Source organism: Pleurodeles waltl, chromosome 7 (genome assembly GCF_031143425.1).
Source record: "Pleurodeles waltl isolate 20211129_DDA chromosome 7, aPleWal1.hap1.20221129, whole genome shotgun sequence".
NCBI lineage: Eukaryota > Metazoa > Chordata > Amphibia > Caudata > Salamandridae > Pleurodeles > Pleurodeles waltl.
The window spans coordinates 1,304,769,034-1,304,795,358 of record NC_090446.1 but is presented as its reverse complement, the minus strand read 5'-3'; the positions used below and the strand labels follow the sequence as shown (position 1 = coordinate 1,304,795,358).

The 26,325-nt window shown below is 47.0% G+C and overlaps 1 protein-coding gene across 3 annotated transcripts in view; it reads left to right on the top strand.

The window, feature by feature from the left end:
- Positions 1-26,325, top strand: part of ISOC2 (isochorismatase domain containing 2) — a 185,758-nt gene that overhangs the window by 99,124 nt on the left and 60,309 nt on the right. For 2 of the 3 annotated variants that reach the window (XM_069200619.1, XM_069200620.1), the window contains exon 2: positions 146-293. The exons of the other annotated variant lie outside the window; for it this stretch is intronic. In XM_069200619.1, the coding sequence (XP_069056720.1) occupies positions 162-293 (132 nt within the window). In that variant the 5' untranslated portion in view covers positions 146-161. The remainder of the gene's footprint in view (positions 1-145; positions 294-26,325) is intronic. 3 annotated transcript variants of the gene reach the window in all.

The following is a 26,325-nucleotide window of genomic DNA, read 5'->3' as shown; positions in this document are numbered from 1 at the left end:
ACTTATCAGTAGGTCATATTGGGCACCAATACACTATTTCTCTTCATGTCAATATTTTACTTCAGTTATTTGCTCCAAGCCCTGGGGTCTCGGTTTGTCAAAGGATTGCCAGTCAGGTGTGGTTGTTTTCTGTCTCCTTTCACAGGCAAGCTCTAGTGAAGATGGCTCTGTGCCGCATCGGGAAGCTGAGCCAGAAAGGCAGTGTACTTTTCCTGTGTGACATGCAGGAGAAGTTCCGGCCCAACATTGCGTACTTCCCAGAGGTGGTGTCGGTGGCAGCTCGCATGTTGCAGGTACAGGACCCTTGAGAGAGTGAGCAGTGCGTGTATTTGGGTGCATTAGGTGCTCTGCTACATTTAAATTGTGATATCTGTTTCATCCCGAGGATGCCCATAAATGCTGACCTTTGTAGGCAGGTGCAAAGAAATGTTGTCTCCCGTTTAGTGAAAAACAAAGTGCCATGGAAGGGTTGACAGGGGAATCTTGGCTTGTAGATGTTGTCACGGACACCTTGGGCTATAGGTCCAGCAATGGTTTCATCTTTGACAACGAAGATACCAGTCCTGCCTCTCGCGATGCTTCAAACGTCTTCCAAGATTCATAAAATGGCATTGAGAGCGCAATGAGTATTTATGCCTCTATTTGTATTCTACTACAAACCTGCATTGTAGAAGTGTTGCAGCTGATTGCATGGCCTCCTTAGCAATCTTGGACTATTGTGCACAAACAGAGCACCTACACAAGGACACAGTTCCTCCCTCATTGATGGGGGTGTAACCCCATGCAAGAAAGGGAATCTCTTGCCTCTTGCACTGGGTTTATTACCCAGGACAGTTTGTCTGTCCTGGGTAATAAACAGAATGTTTTAAATAATCAGTAGTATAAATGAGAAAATGTGCCTAGCCTTCTATGGTCCAAGGGTATAGTACTAAGTGCCCAATATACAATGCATGATTCTCAAAACCTTAGGGTTTGAACTGCAAAAGGGTCTTTTGTGACTAATCCCCTTTCCAATTAAGGAAAGTCTTTCAGACTTGCAGATGGGTTTTGCAACGTATTACTAATCACATTTAGGAGAGGGCTTGAAATGGGCATCCCCTCCTAATTGTGAGTCATAGTTATATATATATATATATATATATATATATATATATATATATATATATATATATATAAAAAAAGTGGTTTGTGACAGCAGTTTCAGTCAAAAACCATTGAGAAATTGAATTGAAGAGAAAACCCCTCTCCATATGGTTGAAGGCTTTATCTGATAGGGACTTATATTGGCAGATTCCTTACCTTAGAATTTGCCCCAGGTGTCAGTCTGAATCTGTAAAGTTTTCTCTAGCAGTACCCCTGCATGCCTTCAGTCGACTCCACGATTGTCGTAGGCATGGTGGTCGCTGGATGTGACATTCCCGGGTCATATATAGGCGCCACCCCTGCGTGCTGTCAGTTCTTTTCTCTCCGCGCCAGCCTATGCACAGATCCGAAGAAGAGCTACACATAGTCACTTTTTGAATGGACTTTTCCACTTTTTGTCGAAGTTTTTGACTTCTTGGTGCGTCGAGGATGTCATCACGAAAGACCGGCTTCAAGCCCTGCGGCTCCGGTCACCGTATGATGTCTGTGACGGATCCTTGTGTGTCTGTGGTGTTTGGAGCGAGACCACGACCCTAAGTCGTGCCCTGAGTGCTGAGCCATGAACTTGAAGGTATTGAGGGAGCGATCCCTAAAACTACTCGTGGCCCGCACTCGGCTCCAAGTCTCTCTCGGTTGAGAGGAAGGCCACGGGACCGCTTGCAGAGCCCTCACCACTCGTCATCGTCCCATTCATGATCTAGGACGCTCTGGTAAGCATAAGATGTCGAGGAAGCACAAACGTTCTTTGACTTTACCCCCTCGGTCTGCTGATATGATGCAAGAGATGGAGCATCAATGCGCAAAGCCTCTGTCCTTGGAGCTTCCTGCGGCGTCAGCTCCATGCCTCTCCGAGTTTCCGGGAGCCAGAGCCACCACTGCCCAATTGAAGAAGTTTTACAAGGCCATTAGCCTCCTCTTTGGGAAGTCTGACCCTGCTGAAGCGCCTTTGGGCCCCGTGGGGTTGGTAGGGGTCCCCTAGAAGTTCTGTGCTGGCGGCTTCGGCCCTGGCTCCGGAGGGCACCCAGGGATCCGCTTCTGGATTTGAACCGGCATCAGTTGTGCCACCGTGACCTTCCCAGAAGACGGTGCAGACATCAACTCTCCCGACTCTGCCCGGGCCCGCGTCGATCCCATACTCATTGCCGACTCTGACACTGAGCTGGACTGGTGTCGCTCAATTCTGACTTTGACGGGGACTTTGCACCCTAGGTCGGATCCTGACCCTTATTCTTATGGGTACGGTGAGAGTATGGAAGGGTCGCTGGACCCTTTAGAATACCCGCTTGAAGACCCTATGTTCTGGGCTCAGGAACTGGGTGAAGCCAGCGGTCTAAACACCTCACCAGACGCCGGCATGTTTTCTCCCCCTACCGTGGGTACGGAGGAGAGGGCTTCTTATTCCTTGGTGGTGCGGAGAGCGGCCAAGGTCCTTTGGCCTCGAGCTGCCTTCGGTGGCACCTCCTGACAGTGGTGCTTCAGCACTGGCCTTCCACATCTGAACCCCTTTTGCCCTTCAATGAAGCCCTCACTGACATCCTGCTGGTGACCTGGTCCAAACCCAGCACAGGGGCAGGACAATGACCCACCACCCTAGGCCTGCACCTAACGACCCAGCTTTCTTTACCCAACACCGTAGCCCTGAGAGCTTGGTTATCCAAGCTTCAACATCCCATGGCACGTTCCCTTCTGCACCCTGGGATAGGGAATCCAAGAGGCTGGATCATCCTGGGAAGAAGTTGTTTTCTTCTTCCAGCCTGGAATTGCGGTCTGTGAATACTGCATGCCTTTTGGGACTTTATAGAATACGGTTGTGCAGGTGATGCCACAGGTCCTGGAGAAGGCCTGGGCCATTCTCTCCCAAGCCGTTGCTGATGGGAGAGACCCAGCTAAATTCACAATCTGTAATGGGCTGAATACAACCGACTCTCTAAGCAGATCAGTTGCTTCGATGTGGACTTGAGGTGCCACACCTGGTTGAGGGCATCTGGCTTTTCAGGGGATGTCCATTCCACCCTTATGGACATGGCCTTTGATGCCACCCGTCTCTTCAGAGAGAAAGCCGACGTGGCGCTCGAGCGCTTTAAGGAGTCTCGGGCTATGGTCCAGTCCATAGACCTTGTAGCTGCCCCTCGCCCACATCAGTCTGCTTTTTGCCCCTTTTGTGGCTATGGAAGGAGCACCTAGCTGCGTCCATTCCCATCCAGCCACCGTGCTGGGAATACTGCCCAGTCTTTGTGTTAGTGATGACGTGGGATCCAGCATCCGCATGGATGAGGGAGCCAACGGTCTAGCCATTACACTGCCCACCCCCTCCGCTGCAGCCTCCAAATCTTCCTAGTCTGAGGCAATCGCATCAAGGACCAGTCGGAGACAGAATTCACCATCACCTCCCCCTCTGGCAGACCATCACGTCAGACAGGTGTGTTTTGCAAATAGTCCGAAGTGGCTACTTCTTCCTCTTCGAGTCTACCTGTCCGCACCCCCACCTTCTTACGATCGCATGACGGAGGATTAACTGGCACTTCTCTGTAAGGAGGTTTTGGCTCTCTTGGCCAAGGGAGCCATAGATAGGGTAGGTTGTGGTTGTTACTCCTGCTACTTTCTGGCACCCAAAAAGGACAAGGGCCTTTGTCCTGTCCTAGACCTCCGGTCTCTCAATCTCTTCCACAGAAAGGAGAAGTTCATAATTCTGACGCTGGCTTAGGTTTTATCTGCCCTGGACACAGGAGGCAGGATGGTAGCGTTGGACCTGCAGGATGCTTATTTTCACGTTCCTGTCCTGCCGGCACACAGACGTTACTTGCGGTTCACGGTGGGCCACAAGAACTTTCAGTTCACCGTGCTCCCCTCTGGTCTCGCCAGTGCCCCTCGGGTGTTCACCAAGGTGACAGCGGTGATTGCAGCTCATCTGCGCAGGTCAGGGGTTTGAGTCTACCCCTGCCTCAACAACTGACTGTTGAAAGCGGACTCGCCCCAGGCTGTCGTCTCCCACTTCCAGACTACGACGGACGTCCTGCATTCTCTGTCACGTTTATAGTAAACCCAAAGTCACACCTGACTCCCTCTCAGATGCTCCCTTTTATTAGAGCTGTTCTGGACACAGTGCAGTTTCGGGCCTATCCTTCTGAGTGGCCAGTCCAGGATATTCAGGCTATGATTCCAATGCTTCAGCCTCTATCCTGGATTTCGGTGAGAATGACTCTGAGGCTGCTGGGCCTCATGGCCTCCTGCATCCTTCTAGTGTCTCATGCTAGATGGCATATGCAGGCTCTGCAGTGGGACCTGAAGTCCCAGTGGGCACAGCATCAGGAGATTTTCTCCGACATGGTCCAGATCTTGGCGGGAACTCTAGAAGTTCTGCAGTGATTGCTAACGAACCATGAATAGGTCACAGGCAGATTCCTCTCCCTTCCTCAACTAGATCGCATAGTACTGACAGATGCATCACTCCTGGGATGGGACGGCCGCATGGGAGAGGGTAGTTCATTAAGTGGTGTTTGGTCTCAGGCGGAGTCCAGGTTCTATATTAGTCTTTTGGAGCTCCGGGCGGTCAGACTGGCATTGAATGAGTTACTTCCCTCTTTCAAAGTGAAAGTGATGCAGGTGGTCACAGACAACACCACCACAATGTGGTACTGCAACAAGCAGGGCGGGGTGGGGTCGTGGACCCTTTGTTGGGAGGCTCTGCATCTCTGGACATGGCTGGAACAGCAGGGCCTATCCCTAGTGGTTCAACATCTGGTGGGCTCTCTAGACGACAGAGCAGACAAACTCAGCCGACAGTGCCTGGTCGATCACAAATGGCGTCTCCATCCGGATATGGCACAAGGTCTCTGTCAGCAGTGGGGAGAGCCTTGGTTAGATCTGTTTGCCTACGTAGAGAACGCGCACTTCGTAGAGAATGCGCAGTGTCTGCAGTTTTGTTCACTGGCGTTTCCAAGGCAGCCTTCGCTCTGCAACGCTTTTCATCTCGAGCGGAACTCAGGCCTCCTGCACGGCTTTCCGCCCATATCACTTCTGCCCAGAGTTCTCAAGAAGGTAAAGAATGACCTGGCCCAAGTAATCCTTGTGGCTCCGGACTGGGCATGAAGAGTCTGGTATCCCAATTATTGAGCATGGCCTTCGATTCTTTGATCAGCCTGCCCCTTCGGGAGGATCTTCTGTCTCAGCAGGGGAGGGTTCTACACCCGAACCTGTCCAGTCTCCGCCTTCTTGTGTGGAGATTGAGCGGCAGCAGTTGACAGCCTTTGACCTTATGCCTGAAATCTGCGATATTATCTTGGCAGCCAGGTGACCCTCCACCAAATGGTATACATCTGTCGATTGAACAAATTTGTGGCATGGTACACAGCCAAGTCTGTTGACCCCCTTTCTGCTTTTCCTTCAGAGGTCCTCTTACACATACTTTCTTTGGCCCAGCAGGGCTCTGCTCTGGGCACCCTTAAAGGTTATTTGTACTCTATATCTGCCTTTTCTGACATTACCTGACCAACCCTCTTTATTTAAGTCTCCTACTGTCAGTAGGTTTCTTAAAGGCCTTGCCCACATATTCTCTCTTTCTCCTTTCATTATGCCCCAAAGGGATTTGAATCTGGTTCTGACATTCCTTATGTGTGCTCCTTTTGAACCACTTAATTGTCCTCTCAGACTCCTGACATTAAAAAACAGCCTTCCTTATGGCTATTACATCTGCCCGCAGGGTCAGTGAGCTGCAGGCATTGTCATCTAAGCCGCCTTATCTTACTATCTACTTTGACAAGTGGTGTTTCGCACATGGGCCTCCTTTCTACTAAAAGTGGTTACACCCTTCCATATAGGCCAATCCATCACCTTGCCTACATTTTATGCTCCCCCCCCAAGGAAGAGGAGAGACTCCACTGCTCGGACCCAAAAAGAGCATTGGTGTTCTATCTTGATCGTACCAAAGAGTTCCGGGTGGATGATCAACTCTTTGTTAGCTATGTAGCTGCCAAAAAAGGTCAGGCAGCCCAGAAGACAACTATTTCTAGATGGATCTTTCTCTGCATCAAAATGTGCTACACATTGGCTAAGAAGCAACCCCCCCAGAGAGTTTGCATGCTCACGCCACCAGAGCAACAGCTGCAACCATTGCGTTAGCATGTGGAGTTCAAGTCCTGGACATCTGCCAGGCAGCAACATGGGCATCTTTGCGCATGTTCACCAAACACTACTGCCTGGACAGTAGGGTCCGAAGAGATGGGTACTTTGCCTGTTCGGTCTTACAGGACTTCCTAGTATGATCTTGGTTTGAAGACCCATCTCCAGGGATGGTATTGCTTGGTTGTCTATTCTATTCTAAGCTAAGGAATTTGCAACTAGACGTCTCTATCAGATTAACAAGTTACTTACCTTCTGTAACAAATTATCTGGTAAAGACATATTTTAGTTGCAGGTTCCTTACTGATTCACCCATTCTCCCCGTTCTGGGAACTGATTTCTAGGAAAAGGGATTTCCCTTTTAGGCGCACCAAGGTCATTGTTCTTCATGGCTCCTCGCTTTTGGCGTGGAAAGTCGTGAAAAGAAACTGATGTCAGCGCACTTGAGTGGCGCCTATATACGACCCGCGACGTCACATCCGGTCACCATAATGCCTGCAGCTCATGCAGAGTCGACCAACGACATCTGACGGCGCGCATGGGTACTGCTCGAGAAAAATCTCCGGATTCAGACAGACGCCTGGGGGAAATTCCAGGGTAAGGAATCTGCATCTAGAATATGTCTCTACCAGGTAATTCATTAGCAAAGGTAAGTAACTTGTTCTTCAGTTTCAAACTATATCACCAGTCCCTTGTTCAGATCACCTTACACCTGCCATGTATATTGGAGAACAACTGTAAATGGCTCATTGATAAGTGACCAGGCACAATGCTGATTTGTGTGTCATGCATTAGGCCCACAATCACTTTCCTCTGTTGTTTGCTAAAAACATTAGACAGTACCTTTGCATCCATATTAATGGGCCAGATTGGGCATATCGTTTCCCAGTTAGGAAATAAAAAACATCACAGCATTATTGAACTCCTCATACATCTTACCAGTGGACGCAGATTCGTGAAGACCACATACCATGTTGGGGGTGATCTGTAATTTTCTTCATCTTGAGCATGCGATGGTTGGCACCCTTCAGATTGCCTCAGATATCTCTTCAGTTGAAACCTCACACTTAAACGTAGCCTTATCATAGTCTGTATATTTAGGCAGGGTGATTTTGGCCAGAAATGCTTCCTCTACACCTTGAGTATCCCTGTGATCAGCGTGGCAAATGTAGCAAATTAAAGAGGCAAAGGCCTCCTGAATTTCGCCTGAATGAGTAAGAAGTCTAAGAAGATTGTAACTTTTGGCTGAGATTACAGCCTAGACTTCATCTGCCGAATCTGGGTTGCCAGTAGGCGGCCTTCATTTTGACCTTGCTTGTAATAACACCTCTTCAAGTAAAAGAGGATTTACTCTGGGTTGGATATAAATAGGGTATTTAGGTCAAACTTTTTCCTTTCAAATAAATGGTCTTTGGTTTGTATATTCTGTCATGATGTAAATTGCTCTACGCACTCCCAATGGCTAGATTCAAAGTGAATAGTTGTTCCTCAGAACCATTTGTAATGAAGACATGTGCGAGACAGGGCTGTCTCGTCTTGGCCTTATTATTTGTCCTGGCACTAGAGCCTCTAGCTTACCCCATACAGTGTTTGTCTTTTACTCTAGGGTTTTGATGGGACGACTCATAGGAGGAGGATATATAGATGTATGTGGATGACGTCCTCATGTACGGCGTAGAACTGATTCTCACATTGGAAGGTATCCTATGTATCTTTGAGTAGTTTGGGTACTACTCTGATTTTATGATCAACCTGAATAAATCGGCGCTATTTGCACTGACCCCTGGATCCCAAGAATCCAGTGCATGGTAGCCACTCAAAACTGTACATGTATGTTTTACTTACGTTTGTATTTATACCACCTACATCACCAGGGATTAAGCGCACCTTGCTAGAAAGTCATTTATGCGTTGAGACATATAATCTAGTCTCGCTTGGACACTGCTGATTCTGTGGCAAGGACAGTGGGGTTTTCTGAATCCTTCTGCTGCTCTGCCGGGCTCTGTACATCGGGATTCTTCCCTGATGTCCAGTCAGCCCCAATGTATTTACCTTTCAACTAATCCAAGCTGCTTAGGGATAAATCTGACTCCGCTGTGGAGAGATTTAAAGAATGCAAGGCTAAAGTTAGGTCTCTTGGTAGCCAACCAAATAGGGACTAGAGAAAAATTGCCAAGTTTCAATGTTTTGTGTGAGACTTTAATTTTCACCAAAGGCAATTCACGCAGCCTTAGCAGCAAACCCAAAGCCCACTACTCAAGCAGTATAAGACCAATGTAAAAGTAGAGAGGCCACAGCACCCAACTGGCAGGCTTATCCTACTCCCCCTCGCCTAAAAGCCCACCTGAGAAGCAGCTCTAGTTCGCCCACATAAGAGCATGTGATGCCACTGGGAAGTGGGGTGTCCTCCTTTCCATAAGCCTGTAAGGCCGTGAACTCGAACCAGCGGTCCTTCAAATTTGTAGAAAGGTGGCTTTCCCTACCCTTTCAACAGCTCCCCTCCCTGTACCCCGCCACCAAGGGCCCTTCAGTCAGAAGCCCAACTCTGCCTCTTGCAGCAGGAGGTGGCAGCCCTGCTGCAAAAGGGAGCAGTGAAAATTGGACAAGGGTTCTATTCTCTGTACTTCTTGTTTCCCAAGAATGACAGTGGTCTTTGTTCGATCCTGGATCTTAGGGTCTTTAAACTCTGCCACTACATGAAAAGTTCAAGATGCCCTGCCTGGTGGTTTTTAAGCACTAGAAGTGGGAGACTGCAAGGTGGCACAACACTATCAGTGGCATCCTTGCCTTGCATAGCCAATCATCCCGGGATGTGGCTTCAGCAAGGCACTTGGATTCAAGTCCTTATGCTTCTATCTCTGTTAGGTCTGCTGGCTTCCTTCATCCTCCCTATCACGTATGCACGCAGGCACATAAGAGCTCTTGAGTGGTCCCTCAGTAGACAGTGGTTAAGCATGGAAGTGACCCGTAGGACACTATTTTGATTTCTCAGGACACTGAAGTAGATATAGCTTGATGGTCAGTGGAAGAGAACCTATTGTGTGGGATGTCCTTTCACCAGTTGTGGCCACAGTTGTGACAGATGCCTTTGGTGTGGGGTGCACACTTGAAGGAACTGGAGATCAGAGAACTGTGGTCTCCAGAGAACCAGCCTGCTCGAACCAAGGGCAATTCAGCTGGCACTCAAAGCCTTCCCCCCTTTCATTCACAGTCAGTGAGTCCAAATCTTGACAACGATACAACTGCGACATGATGTGTCAACAAACCGGGAAGAGTGGGGTGTCATCTTCTGTTGAGAAGGCTTAAGGCTCTGGGTATGCCTACTGGGATTTGGTTAGTCACCAACCATCTGGCCGAATCACCAAATGTCAGGGATGCCATGCTGAGTTGGAATCACCTTGCCAACCCGGAGTATGCCTTTATCCAGAACAGGTGCACAACATCTTTGCCCTGTGGGATTAACCACTTGTCATTTCCCATTGCCCACAGTTCTGCACTTTCCAGTATCCACTACAAGGATATTGGAGGATGCTTTATGGTTGAGGTGGAATTTTCCACTTCACTACAGGTTTCTTCCTGCTGATTCCTCAGGTTCTGAGGAATATTTAACAAGACTGGGACCTACTAATCTTCATTGCCCGAGATTAGCTGAGAAGGGCGTGGTTTGAAGACCTCATGCACCTCTCCCTGTGTCCCCCACTTTATCTTCCTCTCAGAGCGGACCTCCTCTCCCAGTGAAAAGGGCAGATTCAAACTCCAGAGCTCCCACCTTCATGCTTGGAGATTCAGTGGGAACACCTAACTTCATTCCAGATACCAGCAACAGTAGTGGGTGTCATTTTGTTTGCTTGCTGTGATTCCACCAAAATGGTATACCTTGGAATGTGGAACATATGTGTCACTAGGTGCACTGATAACGCAGACACCTTGATGGCCCACTTATAGTATATCCTCAAATTTGAACTTTCCTTGTCCCACTGAGGTTGTACTGTAGGAACCATTAAAGGATATCTGACAACCTTGTCAGCTTTTCTATGCCTTCCAGGTCAGCCTTCCCTTTTTAAGTCCACCATTGTTATTCGGTTTCTAAAGGAAGGGACAGTTTCCAACTACTCCGTTTGTTATGCCGCAGTAGGACCTCCATTTGTTTTTGACATTCTTGATGTGGTCTCCATTCAAAATAATTCATAGGGCCAGTTGAGCTTATTAACGATCATCTCTTTGAGGGGTGTCTCTGAGCGAGTACTGAGCGCCCACCCGCCATTTACATGCGTTTTTCCAGATTAAAATTGATCCTCTAAAGCAGAACTGCTTTCCTGCCAAAGGTGGTGACCCCTTTCCTTGTTTGTCGATCCATCATCCTTACCTCTTTAGACTCTCTACCACACCCCTCCAAGGAAGAGGAGAGGCTTCACAGGTGGGATCCCAGTAGTGCGGTCAGCTTTTATGGTGACCGTACCAAGTAAATGAGGACTGATGACCAGCTCTTTTAGGGTATGCAGGCAACATGAAGGAAAAAGTAGTGCAGAAGAGAACCCTCTTTAGGTGGATTATCTTAAGTATCAAAATGTACTATACCTTTGTACATATGGAAACACAGGAGGGCATTTAAGCCCGTTCCACCTGGGCGAAATCCTCAACATCAGCTTTGCCAAGGAGAGTAAACACACTTGAAATCTGATAGGTGGCTACATGAGCATGCCTTTATACCTTTGCTAAGCATCACTGCTTGGATATTACTGGGAGAAGGGATGGCCATTTTGCTTTCTCTTCTAAGTTTTTCGTATCTCACCATACCTTCAGACTTTCCGGCATGTTCTGTACTGCTTAGGAATTGTTGAAGGCGGCACGTTCTAGTTGGCTGTGTTGGGGCCCCAGCCGGGAAGAACCTACCACTCCGTCAGAGATGTATGATTACACTCCCTGTATAACCTGTGCTCACCTTTGGCTCCCTTGGCACTAAGCAGTCAGGCCTTATCACAGAAGCAATGTGTAAAGCATTGGCACAGCACTCTCACGCAATAAATACACTGAGCATCAAAAAAGAAACTTCACACGTGTGGCAGGTAAACACACTTTGTATTCAATAGACACATTAATTACCATAACACATCAAATCATGAACGTCTGGGCATGAATCACACTGGGTAATATTAGTAGCAGTAGTAGCTCAAACGAGTTAAAATGACATTAGTAACATGCACACTTGGGAGAAATCCTACTTTACTCCCCCAGCTCACACACACACACACATGCAGCACCATATGGTGGTGCAGCTGATATCCGACAGGTCAGTTGATAGCACAGTCTAGACTCCATGACCCAAACTTTCTTCCCCCCTCCGTCTCACTCAAATACCCAACACGCACAAGTTAAAAGGAGAAATGAGGCACAATGCTTGGTGTGCAGTGATATGAGTTGCACCAAACAGTTCCAATCACTTACTATGAAGAGATGCAAACTCAGTTCCTCCCAGGCAATGAGGCACAACTCCCAGGGCGCGTGGATATGGGCCACCCCAGACAATTCCGGTCCCACACACAGGCACAAGTTGAGTAGTGCCACACGAGGTAGAATGAGGCACTACTATGGTTATGCCCCCCACCACTGAGGGTCACAACCTGTGAAGCAGACACCACATGCAATGAGCATGTAGTCAGCGTGATGCACGAGGGAGCTGCAGCACGAACGATGTAGAGAGCCACGTGGAGTCCCACAACCCATGAATCCGCTCACCACCAACAAGACGCTTATGTGTGCTGAGGCCCCACAATGCAGGGGCATTCTTCTTAGATGCAGGCAATGCATTTGGGGCTCCCCTCCAGGCAATCCGGTCTCCAGGCACAATTCTTAAGTTCACGCTCATGGCGCGCTGTCAGTTGGAATCCAGCAGACTATGTGGGCACTTGAGAGGGCACCGCTCTCTAGGTGTCACAGCAGATGGTGTGGGTCCCTTGTGGTAGGTCTTTGATGCCTCTGAGGCCTCCACTAGAGAACAGAGGGCAAACCGACAAGCCCTTGGAGAGCACACTTCAGGAAGCCACACAGCAGCAGGCAGTCTTCCCAGGCCAGCCGTGATTCAGGAAGGGTATGTGGTCCTTCCAAGTAATCATCCTTGTGCACAACAGTCTCCTCTGGCAGTGTGCACCACACTGTACAGCGTCTGCGAACCCACGTTCCTGCAAGTGTATCTCTTCCCTGCTGCAGTATGGCACCAGTAGTTATACAGTAGTGTGCCTATGAAGTTGGGGGTTGTTCAAAGGCTTTTTCTTTGAACCACAGATAACCCCGCTAAATTTCAGTTATGTCTGCCATGGGGCAGTGGAATGCAGATCTTAATCTTTAGTGGGGCCGTGATCTGGGCCCCCAGAGGCCAAGTGTCAAAACCTCTCTCTCCAATCTATACAGCCAGGCCCTCAAATGGCAGAAGTCTATCATTCCAGTTGCATGCCCAATGTTCATAGCTGTCGCTGGGGAATGCACAGATGTGCTCCTCCAACCTCCAGTGTCAATTGGAGCAAGTAGGAAGGCACACAACGAACTTTAGACCACAGAAATGCCCGTTTTCCAGAAGTGGCATTTCTCAGTTATTAATGACAAAATCACATTTAGCATAGGAAGGGGTTTATCACTTCGAATCCATTTTATCACTACGATTCCAATGATGGGAAACATCATGAGGCTGTTCGACTGCAGTCCACTTTTGCAGTTGTAAGTGATTTCAGTCCTTCCCCCATGTTAGCCTATGGGGAGTGCAACCCTCAAAGATAGTGAGACACACATGGGTATTTTTCACTATGATTAGCAACACCTTTGGTGTAAGTGTGCACACACACAAGGCTGTAATGGCAGGCTGGACACATGTAAAACACTATTGTGCAAGGGCCCGTGCGCAAGGCTTCAATGGCTGGCGGGACATATTGGTTAGTGCCACTTCCTAACGTATGTAGGAAGGGCGCGCACACTTTCACACTGTTCTTACAGTGGGAAAGTGCCCAGGGCCCTAAGGCGACTAAAAGAGAATCAGCAAAACCTACGAAAGGAGCCGATCTCCTAGGTAGGGAAAACCCACGTTGGGGTTCTTCACTACCGGGGCATGCACCTCCCATGTGTACCTGCCCTGCCTTCTGCCTACCATCTGCTCCACCCTTTATGGGGTGCTTTAAGGGTAGTGGAAGGCCCATTCAGGGTTGGCCAAGGAGTAAGAAATGCCATTCTAAGCACCAGCCCAACCGCGCCTCCCCAGACCTGCAATGGCAGGCCTGATACATGGTTGTCAGGCTAATCTGATGGGTGGCACACTCCACGCAGCGTTCCACTAATAGCCGGGCCTTACCCGCCCCGGGTATGTGGTGTACCTTTTTACAGGGCACTCCAGGGTACTGCATCGCAACCAATCACATAAGTGTGCCTTCCTGGCATTTGTTGGAAGGGCGCACGCTCTTTCGCTCTGCAGCACAGTGGGAAAGTGCCCAGAGTCCTAAGGCCACGCAAAGAGAGTCCGCAAAAAAACTGGGAGGAAAAAGCAAAAGGTTTCAGGGTAATCCCTCAAGAAGGGCCATGTCCAACATGAATCTATTCAGAAGGTGAGTAATTTGCAGGTAAAAGTATCCATCAGAAAAAAGTTACTTAGCTTCAGTAGTACTCTTTCTTGTGGATATTCTTTCCACCAATCCCACCCACCACCGAGTCTTGAAGGATGGTCAAGATTAAATTATTGTTTTTTTAAAAGGTTCCTAACTAACACGTTGCACTGTGTCTACTCAGAATTTATGTCACTCCCATCCTGTTTGCCTCATAAGCAGAGACAAAATGAATGGGAAGCTGACATCAGGGCACCAGGGTAGGTGCTTTATCGCTCCAGTGATGTCACTGTGGCTTTGTTTCTGGCGCTGACGTGGAGCCAGCGCCCCCTACTGGTGTGGAAAAGCTACAAATCTAGAGCCAAGGGCCACTATGCACAAATTCATAAACTCGCATAGCCAGTGAGGTCAATTTGGAAGCAGAAAACACCATAGTAGACAGGGTCTTCTGAGTAACAGGCCAGGGGTGAACAGGTGGTTTGCCAATAAAAGATTGATAGGAAAAGTGAACATCTAAAGAGGCCCACGTAAAGTCAACCATTGAGGCGCTTTTATCAGCACCAAATCACAGGGCCATACATCCAGAGCAGCGGGTGTCGGGCAGCAAGGAAATGGCGTAGGTCACTAGTCTCCAGTGCTTGATGAACACAAGAGCTTGGCACCATGAAGTCCTGCCTGTGCACATGCAGTGATGTTGGCATGAGGGCAGTGGTAACAGTAGTGTTATTTAATCCAAATCTACCAAGAAGTTTACTTTCACCCTTGACTGCCAAGACTGGTCAGCATAGCGCAGAACAAGGGCATCGCCCACTTATACTGGCATTGAATGTCCAAGAGTCACTGCCCAGTGCTTCAGCGGTGGGTGACATAGGGCAAAGTGCAGGGGAAGTGATATAGGAGGCGCACCTCAGTCTACTGTCTCGCATGAAGGTGGTGAAAACGTGTGGCACCTCAGTTCCAAACAAATCCCAGGAGTGGAGAAACACACCAGGTTACTCTGTATGTAGTATGTCATGAATGACATCCCCGACCGAAGGAGCAACGGACAAGGCGAGAGAATCAATGCCCGAGTTAATCTCAGCCACTGGCAGTCGCTTGAGGCCACATTGATCATTGTTTTTTGCCCACTAGACCACTCGAGTCCGAGTCCTGTCGTATGCAAATCAGTCTTGGTCCAATGCCAGTAGGAGCCGTCCAGCCGCACTGCCAGGCCGGGCTCTCTTCAGACAGGAACACAATAGACTCCATACTAGTTTCGACCGACTTAGGTCCTGTCAGTGAGGCATAGCACGAGGCCTGTAGCACAGTGAGCACAGGACCCAAACCTGGGCATACCTGTCACACACTGAGTGTCTACTGCAGCAAACAACAAGGTGATGGATAGAATAAATCAAACTCAGTCACTGACAGCTGCTCAGGGCCGCATTACAGGCCATGTTCTTTCTCACACTATTCTAGTCTAATGCAGCTGTATGCCCCTTTGCATGTGGCTGTGTCTTGTTTCATGTGGCACGGTGGGCTGAAAAACAAGGAGCTCGATTGCTGGCCAGTGTAATAACCAGTGGATTAGATTCATTCAGGTAATCCGCCCATCACTTTTTTGTTTTCCTCGTTGTGACGCCCAAAGTGCAATGTCTACGTCCAGATGTGGATGCTGATCTCACTGTGCCGTAGAACCACAGCTGCACCCTTGTGACGAGGCCCAGGTAGGCTGAAACCAGTCCGACGTTATTTTTTTTTCCCCCCATTCAGAGGTTATTTTTTTCCCCATTCACAAAGGACATCGCCATGTTGTTCAGGCGGCCTGTCCATATTGAACCAGAACGAAGTCTGATTTGCATATGGCTGGTGTCTGTCTGAGGTGACACAACGGGCAAGAAAACAATGGACTTCAATGGGGCTCGTAGTAATTATCAGTGGACGAGATTAATTCAAGCAGTCCACCCATCACTTTTTTTTCTTGTTTTTCTCTCGCCTCACGGGGACACAGGGAGATGGAGGTGAGAGCCAGCAGCTTCGCACCATCTAGGCTATTGGGAACAAGGTGATTTAAATCCAGTATTGCAGCTACAGCAGTGCTTGTAATGGGAAAATAGAAGTGCAGGTACTCTGTACCAGAGTACCTGCTTGTTTCTGTCTTGATAAGTGCCGGTACTCCGTACCTGACAGTACCGGCCCATTTAAAGCACCGAGCTACAGAATCCAAGAGCAATGCAGCATGTCCTAGGCCAGGTAGGCTCCAGTCTGGTTCAACTGAGGGGAGTCCCAGAAGGTAAGAGAATGGTTATTCCAAGCAAGCACTTTATCGGGAAACAGCCACACTTAGGATTGGCACAGATGAGAAGGGGGGGACAGGTCACGCGCAGACTGGAGCTTGCATGGGTATCCCAAGTGACCAGTGCCAGAACATAGGCATCCTGTATTAACCTCCATCAGCCTGCATATCTACCTTAAGAATATGCCCACAGTAGGCCCCGGTTGGGTATTGAGTGTGCACCCCTTGGTGCTAGTCAGAGCCACTGGAATTATGCGGCTAGGAAGCACTAAATTATGCGGTAGGGTTGACTGAATTATGCAGCAAGAAAAGGCAAATTATGCGGACAATGCGCAACATTTTTTATACTATTACTTAATTATTTTGTAATTTGTACACATGGTAATGCTGTCTGGGCAAATATTTCACCTCCGTACCAGTTTAAAAGCCAAAGACAGAAATAAGCAAGCACAAGATGACCAGTTAACATTTGAGAAGGGTTTTCTGCTGCGTGCGAACACGTGCCCACCTCTTTAGAAACGTTTGATACTGTTGAGCTAGAAACGCATTTTTAGTTAAAATCTGCAGATCATGCAGCAGGTGATAATTATGCTGCACATTTGGCACATCCATGATTACACGAAAAAAACAGTCGCTGGGTGAAGAATCGCATCATTCCAGTGGCCCAGGTCATAGTTCACGTGCATTAGTGCCGCCTGACAGTTCCGAGGGGCAGCAGGGTGTGAAGGAGCCTTAAAAGGAGTCTGCCATCACCGGGACGACGAATCCCCAACTCTCGTCGGCACCAACGCTTCTGATTGTACCCAACCTCAGACCAGGGCCAGAGGGCCACCTGCACCAGTGAGGGCGGTGGCAGCGCTCACTTCACGCGCAGAAGACGGACTTTGTTTTGTAAGTGATACTCCTGGTCCTGGTCTGCACATGGTGAATGTAGGTGAGGTTTGAGTAGAGTCAATTTGCTCGCTTAGTGACAGGGCTCCAGGATTCAATATCTTTGATTTATGTTCTTCACATACGGGAAGAGGCGGCCCATAGGTAAGTTAAACGGGTAGGGCCCTGGTACCCAGCCCATGGCACAGGTGAGTTGACTGGCTTCTTGAGGCGCCTGGGCACAGACGGGCATTCAGAACTGCTGACAAACCAGCGTACTTCTGTTTCGCTTTAATATTCCTGTGAACAGTGACCATCATCATTCTGTCCATCCTACCCTCACTTTTTTAATCTCCCCAGACCTGCACCCATCCTCTATATTCATGGCTGCGGGGAGGCAGGTGGAATACTTTGGCTGGACTTTTCATGCGGTTAATTGTTTACTGTACACCTTTGGTTTGCATGCTGCATGTGGGGCAGGTGTTTGAGGATGGAGGGCTGGGGCCGGAGCACTTACTGGTCACGTAAGCCAGTGTTTGTCTCTCATACACTGAGATCTGAGCAGGCAGCATATGGAAAACTCCACATCCCTCATTTGCCTGTGCAACTGCTGCCTACAACCAGGGAGCTGAAAACTAAACCAATGACCCAGGTGTTTTTCTTTTAAATCGTTCTAAAGACAAAAAGTACCCTTCATCAAGTAATAGCACTTTTTCACTGTAAACTTCATATAGTTGCTTAGTGAACCTAGTCCCAAATATATGAAATGAATACTGTATACAATCAGGCTTTACCAATACTAGATTGTTTTATCATGCTAAGAAAGATTATTGTATTATAGTTTGTATTTGCATGTTGATACTTGTACTCCTGTGTTTGTAATCAACACAACAAAACTGCAAGTACCAAAATGGAAAGAAATAATATGAGAGATTGAACTATCCACATCTGATCTGGGTTTGTCACATTGTGGCACGCACTGGCCGGATTTATTGTACTCTTCACTGTAACTGTCTGAATTAACCATTGGAACGGGACTTTGTCTCTCTCGCTTTGTGTGTTTTCCTCTAGTAATCATACTTTGTCTAAAAAACACCACTCTCAGCCATCTCCGACACTGGTCTCGTGGGGTGACAGTGACTGTGTGTGAAAACGCAGGTTCTGCAAAAATAGACTCCCAATTTTACTATTTCAAATACTGGATCTAAAGTAAACGTGCCAATCTGGATTACATTCCTAAACACAGCCAGCTTCTCTTCCCAGTTATGTTAGATCTGGGTTAATGCAACTCCAGTCCTGGCCTATTTTGAATGTTTGGTAGCCGGATTTAGATACAAGTCAGATTTATAGAGGGAGGCATTTATGTAGCGTAGAGATTATAGTAGTCTGTGGTTTGGAATCTGGTTTCGCTTTAAAAGAAAAAAGAAAAGTTTTTTAAATGCTGCTGGTGAGGGTTGAGCTATAGAGCAAAATCCGTTGTAGATCTTCTCACGTTCTGCTGTGTATGAGAAGAGGATACTCAGTAGGACCAGTTATCTTCCAAGTTCTAGAAATGAGAGGGATCTGATTGGTTGGCATCTGTGTTCCTGGCTTTTGAGTCTCTGCCTGTCAGTGTTTACTGCCAAACTGATTTTCTATATTGTCATAGACGGCCAGTGAAGGCTTAGTCCTAAAGGATTCTCAGATCCCCAAATGTGTTTTGAAAGCCGGGGGGAAATGGTTAGTGTCAATTAGAAAGGAAATCGTGCCATCAATTCTTTCTGTGTGAGGCTCAAAAAAGATTCCATAGAATGGAGTAGTACAGAGGTACCAGAGGGATCAGCCAAAATAGCTTTGGTACTGTGCTTGAGCTTTGACATTATTTATTTGGTTGACCTTGGCCAAGCCAGCAGATGAATTCACTGCATTTGTGGCTGTTAGAAGTCTTAAAACAAAAGGTTGGGTCCTTTGGAGCGAAGGTGGATATACACCATATAAAGCCACTGTGCACTTTTCCAGTGAGGGATAAAAACAAATTATTCAAACTTCACAACAATAGAAAAATGATGAGACTGGCTGTGGCTGTTCAGTGCATTGCATATCGATAATATTGGCACAAAATTGGACCAAGATCTGACTGCATCCATAGATAGCTCTGCTTGCCAGCCCTAATGTTTTTAAATACTCAGACCCTGCCCCAGAGTACTGATATCCTCAAGATGCGAGTCTGAGCTGCTCTTACTGGACTATAGGCTAGCCTCAGTGTTAACTTTTGTCCACGTAAGCTCCCCATTTGACTTTCTGTGTACTTCAGCCGTTTCTTGCAAAATAAGATTCAGCTAGCCTCTTCTGATTATGCAGGCTTTCTTCCGTCGGGTCAAGCAGAGCGGTGTTGTCTGCATGTTAAAATGTACAGTAAATAAGACCATGAACAGATGCAGCAGGAGGTATTTCCTAATTTCTCAGTCTCACACAAAGGCTTGACCTAATTTGCCACATCTTAGTTATGTGGTGTTTTTTTTGCATAAGCTAGTTGCATAAATGAGAATTCCTATATCTGTTTCTAGGCTGGCCACTTTATTCTATAATTGTGCTCTGTCTAATCGGTGAAATACCTGAGAAGTGTTTAAAAAAAACAACACATTTTACTACAATCCACCAATACAAGGGCCATTTTTATTGGGACAAGGCACTAGTGTAGTAAAAGTGTAATATATCAGTCACGTATATTTATCAAGGAGGGACTTGAAGGCAAGCATTGCTAGATCGTGCTGTAGCTCTGCATGGAACCATCTGGACTAAATAGGTGAATATTTGCTGTTTCTAGTGGATACTTCTAACCACAGATTACTCTCCTCAGAAGACTCACCAGGCATCCCTTGACTTTTCTTAGCAGTGCTCCTGTGCGCCACCAGGTGGCGCTGTGGTTCCTCTTTGGCCACGTACTGGCCCCTAAGTAACAGAGCGGACCCTCATTGAAGTGCTACCCCTGCACGCTGACGTCAGTTTCTTGGGACTTTTTTTAACATGCTAAAAGGAACCCATTCCACCGAATAGGGACGTAGGGGGGGCAGTGAGAGGAATCTGTGGTTAAACAGCATACATCAAAAAGAGTGTTACTGAAGATAAGTAACTTGTATACGTAACTTGTTCTCCTGATGGGTACTTCAAACCTCAGATTCCTTGCCTCAGAATAGATACCAAAGCAGTATGCCACCCAGGTGGAGGGTTTGTGAACTAGACTTGGATCAAAGGGTCCTGCAGAAGTCTGTGGGCAAAATGCCCTTTTTGCCAGACCTGGGTGTAAAGTAGTAGTGCTTCGTGAATGTATGCGCTGACCCTTACTGTGGCAGAGGTCATGGACAGGCATGCTACAAGCCAACACAGCAGTAGCAGCCCTAGTCTTGGTGGAATGGCCTCTCAGACTTTGAGGGCTACTTCTGGTCCAATGGGTAGCAGATTCTGATGCAGAGGACTATCCGCCTCAACAGGGTCTGCTTCTTCACAGTCTTCCCTTTTTCGGCTGGTAGAAACTCACAAAATGCTGATCGTTCACACTGTTCCTTGGTACGGTCAGTATAAAAGCTTAAAGCCTGTTTAGAGTCCAGCCGATGGAGCCTCTGAGGGGTCATGGAGAAAACTGACAGAGTGATGATTAGCCAATGTGAAAGGTAGTCACAGTATTCAGCAAGAATGCTGCCCGAGTCCTCGGCATCAACTTGTCTGTGGTACAGGTGGTGTATGGTAGTTGCACTGAAAATGCCCGGAGTTAACTCACACAGCTAGCTGCAGTAATGGCAGTGAGGAAGACAGTCTGCAAAGGAGACGCAGCGAGCATCTGTGCATCAGCTGAAATGGTGCACCAATGAGAAACGTCAAGACCAAGTTAAAGCACCACCAAGTCATCACAAACAGCTTGGAAGGGAACGTTTCAAACCTTTAGTAAATCTTATCACAACAGCTGATTTAAAAAGACCGTTGATCACATTAACTTAGAAAAGCCAAAAGGTCTGACAAATGATCTTTAAAATGTGTCCAGTGCATAGTTTTGGAGGGCCAAAGATATAACAAGCAAAAGAATATCTGGGAGATTTGCTTGTAGAGGAACACTTTTATGAGTGCCATACCAGATCACAAATTGTCTCCGCGTTAGTCGTATGTGGATTTCGTGGAAGGGCAATTGGCAGAAAGGGTGCTGTTTAAATGGCTATTTTTTTGCGATTTTATATAGCGTGAACTTGATCCCGGGACATTAGAGTGAATGTGAAAACAAGCCATATACTTTTTAGGCACAAGAAAGTCAAGGGATTTGCCCGTAATCATAGGATGTTGGGCTGAGGTCAGGATTCGAGCCTGGTTCCCCAGTTGAAAATGGGCAGTTCTGGCTGTTAGGCCACATCTCCTCCCCTCTACTTGTGTACTTGTTAAAAGGATCTGCAGGAGGGGACGTCGTTCTACACGTCCCATTATAGTTTGCTTTTGCTGTTCTTCGTAGCCAACATTTTAATGTTATTTCTAAACCAAGTTAGTCAATAAAGTTATTTATTCTGTGATTTATTTTTTCCAAGAAGCTCAGAAAGTGTTACCCAAACATGTCTATTCCCAACATGTCCCCACCAAGTATTGCCTTACGTTATGCTGAAGAGCTGAAAAGCTGACTCAGATATACAGCTCAGGCTGAGTAGACTTGAGGGTGGACAAGCCACCAATGTTGATAGAATAAGCATCAAGAATGGAGGAAAAGGTGAGGCCTGCTATTTTTAGTACTACTCCACGATGAAAAGCACTATGTAAGTACTGTATTGAGCTAGAAATCTTCATAGTGGGCCAACTGATGATAAACTTTTAAGGCCGGCTTTTTTGTTAGAAGAAATATGTGGCGCAGAAAATGTAGATGTGGAAACTGGTTGGGTATAAACTTGTGAAAGGTTGAAACAAATATTTGAAAAGATGCAACAGTCGTTTAAGTTTTTTGCACAATACACGTTTTGTCCACTAGAGGGCGGAAAGGCACCAGCAGTTAATGATGCTTATTATTAGGAAAGGCTCTAGTAACTGCCCACTTTAAATTCGTAGGCGGAAACTGACATTTTTGTCAAAGACGTGTTTGAGAATGGACGGCCTTTGTTTGTTCCGCAGATTCAGGCTAAATGCAATCTTCCTAATATAGATGGTGACATCTTTCTTAAACTCGAGTACATTGTCCATACGAAACCTAACTCGATGTGATCAGACCCAGAATCCACTGACAAAGGTCCCACAGCCTCAACTATGTGCAAACTCATTAGCAAACCTCGACCATCCCTCATGAACAAAGTTACAAAGGGCTGGACCAGAAACCCTGGTGTGTCTTCAGATAGACATCGGACAGGAAAATGAGTCAAATATTTAACTCTTCATTCAAATACAATGTTTCCTCCATGAGAGTCAAGTCTTGTGCACCAGGCCCCTTGAACACCTTTGGGTTTATAAAATTAAGAAACCTGTTGGCAACGCCAATCTTCCGAAAGGACTTTAATACAAATAGTGACAAATACAGTAAAGTGAGACCTTTTCGCGATCAAAACCACAAAGACTGGAGGAAACCTTGATATGAAGCATAGACACACACCCAGCAGTGGCAGGCGGGGGAGATCCTTTGGCCTGTCCACAGTAGCCTTTGTACAAGACACACTGACATCAGATAGGATACTGCTGGTGGAAAAGGGTGATAAACTTTCACACCATGCTTGGTGGGAATGGGTGTGTTCTGCATGCAGATGTGAAGCCAGAGTATCCACTAAAGTGCACTTTAGAAACATCACTGGAAACAAGGTCCCTGGACAAACAGGAGCTTTAGCTAGTGCCTTGAGACCCTTACAGGTGAGTAGTTGCACTTTACAAACTCTGATTGGTCGACAATGCTCCATCACTACTTGGCGAATACCGTTGATTTTAGCGGGTGTTGCAGTTCAGGGACCCCTGTATCTCACTCCTTGCATTACAGTAGGCTGACCCCAGTGCCACGCTCAATGTTTCACTTCCTCTTCTGGAAAGTGTGGAGTGTTGCTCGTCTTGTCTTTTGTCTCCTGTTGTTTTCTCATAGCATCCTTCCTAGAATTCAAATCTCACGTGATCTGTGGACATAAGTATTTATATAAATTTGAGGTAAAGATGCAATCATGTCAACTCTTACATAAAAACTATGCTTTTGAGATTTAAATTCATGTAAGACCAGCTTTTGGAGGGAAAAGTTAGGTAACAAGCATTGGCAAAGCCAGTAGTTTTTGCCTTTGAGATTATTGGCTCTTCCGTTGCCTTTTGTTCATGCCGTACAGCATGAGCATTGTAGACTTTGGCAGTGATTTGTCGCTATTATGTTTAGCAGTATGGATAAAAATAATGATAGAAAACACTAGAATGCATCCAGTGCTAATGCACTTTAAAAAGTGCATTACCCCTGGCTGGGTTGTAGTGCTTAGTTAAATGAGTTTTAGCCACACTGCAAAGCATCTGCGCTTCTGTACAGCAGGGCTACAAAGCAAAGTACCTCTCATAGGTGAGTCTTAGTGACTTTGCCAGTGGTTGTTTCATCATCGGGTCGCTGACCAGTCTAGGTGACCAGCTGCAACGGACAGATGTAGACACAAGCCCAAGAAAGAGAGAGTGGGTAAGAGCAGCAGAGAAAAATAGAGTAGGAGAGTGAGAATGATAGAAAGAGAACATAGTGAAAGTAGATAGATCCATACGTACACACTCTTGTTGGAGAGGACCATGCAGTCATGTGCGGGCAATATCTACACGAACAGTGACAATATGTGTATTTAGTGGTTGGATTTACACCATGTCAGCCCTGTCCCTTCCATTTGAAATGCAATACATAAGAAATCACAAATTATCATGATATATCGCACACTGTACACTCCTCTAGTCACTTGCCTTCCGTATTTGCAGCCATCATGTTTCGTTGTACTCATTTTATTGACTTGCAAAGATGAAAATGTGAGTCTGGTTTGTAAGTATGTTCCTAGAATAGGCAGACTTTTGGGCTGAGCTGCCACAGAGCATTACATTGTATATTGGTGTGTTTCTTTGGCCTCACCCTTGGGTACAGTTTGTAAGTTTCATGGGGAGCTGGGGGTAAGCGGTGGTGACCTTTACTAATAACTAAAGCGTCTCGCTGCGATACGCATGCGCGGGCGCATGCAACGCAGGCTCGACCCTAAAAAGGGAAAAAGAGAGCATCTGCATCATTTTTCCTCTCTCCTGCCATCATTAGTGCAGCTTGCTCCGTAGTTGCTTATTTCCCTATAGTTTGTGCTTTCCCTGTGCCCCCTCCTGCATCCTTGCTTGCCCATTGCCCCTCCTCCTCGCACCTCCTTCCTTTGCTGTTCTTTGTGCTTGCCTAATGCCCCCTCTCTACTGTCGTGTTGTGACTTGGCCTCCCCCCTGTTTTTTCCTGTTTTCTTTCTGTTGCTGCCCATCCCTCACTCCCCGTCGCCTCTCCGCTGCTTGTGCTGTAAATAGCAGACCTGTATTGCACATCTCACTGCAGCCATACACTGCTTTTCTGTAACAAAGGCACTATGTGCATGTGAAGGAGGAAGCGCCATAGCATGGCTGCTGCTGTGTGGTGGGGCTGTCATTTCCTGGGGCAGAATGCCAGGATTGGGGAGATCTCAGTCAGTTCGCTATCGAAGTGCGAACTTATCTCCTTTACAGTCACAGAGGATGGGACACTTTTTGCTGGCGAGAACCTTGTACACAGTAGCGGGCACTTACATTACACAAGCATTGGCATTGCCAATAGGTTTCGCATTTGCAAGATGTAGAGCTACTGGCGTTGTAATGACAATGTCTTTTACCCATGGGTTTTGGAGTGGAGTGGAGTGTTTTATGTGAGGTGGAGTGGAATTATGTGGGGGTGAGGAGTGATGGGAGAGAGGCAGGAAAAAACAGGTGTTTAATCCTTGCACTGCCGAAAGAAAAGCAAATGACGCAAGAGCAGCTCTGCCCAGGCAGCAAAGAAGAATGACAGTGCTGCAAACGGATAGTAAGTAACGGGCTGGTTCCAAGCCCAATACAGAGCACATGTCTCACAAGCAAGAGCGCATGCTCATTGCGGGCGAGACCTAAAAATTAAATGAATCAGCTGACGCACCCAGAATTATTGACTCTTCGCGCATACGTGTTTACTTATAATGCTGGTTTAATCTAGAACGTCGCCGTATTTGTTGCTGAATTTCTCCCGAGCAGAAATTTCTTGCCACAGTAGGTTTTCTGTTTCCATTGACTCTAATTGTTATAAACAAAGTTAGAAACGGAAGCCTGTTACGCAATACACCGACTGCCCACCAGAGGGTAACAAGGCACCAGGAATGAACAATGCGTTCTATAGATGAGATATTGCTTCGCTGACGTTATGTCGTAAAAGAGCATACGTAAATACATTACTATTGGCGAAATACAAGGTCACACGGATACTGACTGTTGCCGTACTTGTGAAAGCGCTATATACTTCCGAATCACCCACTTTGTAGTATCTCCCACAACTTCATTTCTGTTGATGCTTATTATATCGCTTAAGTTTGTCTTTTATCTTAAATCGCCAGATAATTTTGAAGGGCTCTAGGCGGAGTTACCGAACCAGAATTAACAGCGCAAATCTAACTTGTTTTTTTTTTGTGGAGCTTTCGTTTGTTCAAACCAGAGGACAACTCGGAGGGAAACTGCGCTGAGGATTGTGGAATTCATTACTTGCAATACTCTGGCAACATTATCTCGGGGGTGGATACTTACTGTAGCGACTTCACTAAGTGCATTGGGGTGCATTAAATTTTGATTTAAGTTCTGCTAATTATGTGTACTATCTTCCCGAAGCTGATACTATCGAGCTGGTCATTAGTAACACTTGGTATTACAACACTTGGATGCCAGAGGGTTTTAGTTATGTGCAAGCGTCCGTTGTCATCATTATGGTCTTCGTCGTAGCAAAATACCCTGACTGCAAATTCCTTTACAGAGGTGCTCTTACCGGCGCCATTTTCCCCTATCGCCAGTGCTTGAAATGGAAAATGAGAAGTGCAGGTACTCTGTAAGAGAGTACCTGCTTCTGTCTGAGAGGTGCCGGTACTCTCCAATTAAAAGTATTAGTTTTTTTTTTCTTCCAGAAGTGCGGCTACTCTCCCTCTAAAAATAACAAAGTGCCGGTGCTCCGGACCGGACAGTACCGGCCCATTTAGAGCACTGCCGATCGCCTCCTCCGCTATGCAGTCATGGACCATCTCGCCTGCTCTCTAAGCTTTAAATTGGAAGTGAAAGTCCTCCCTTTATGTCACACCCTGAAGAAACCCCCTTTCACTCAACGGTCTCCATATT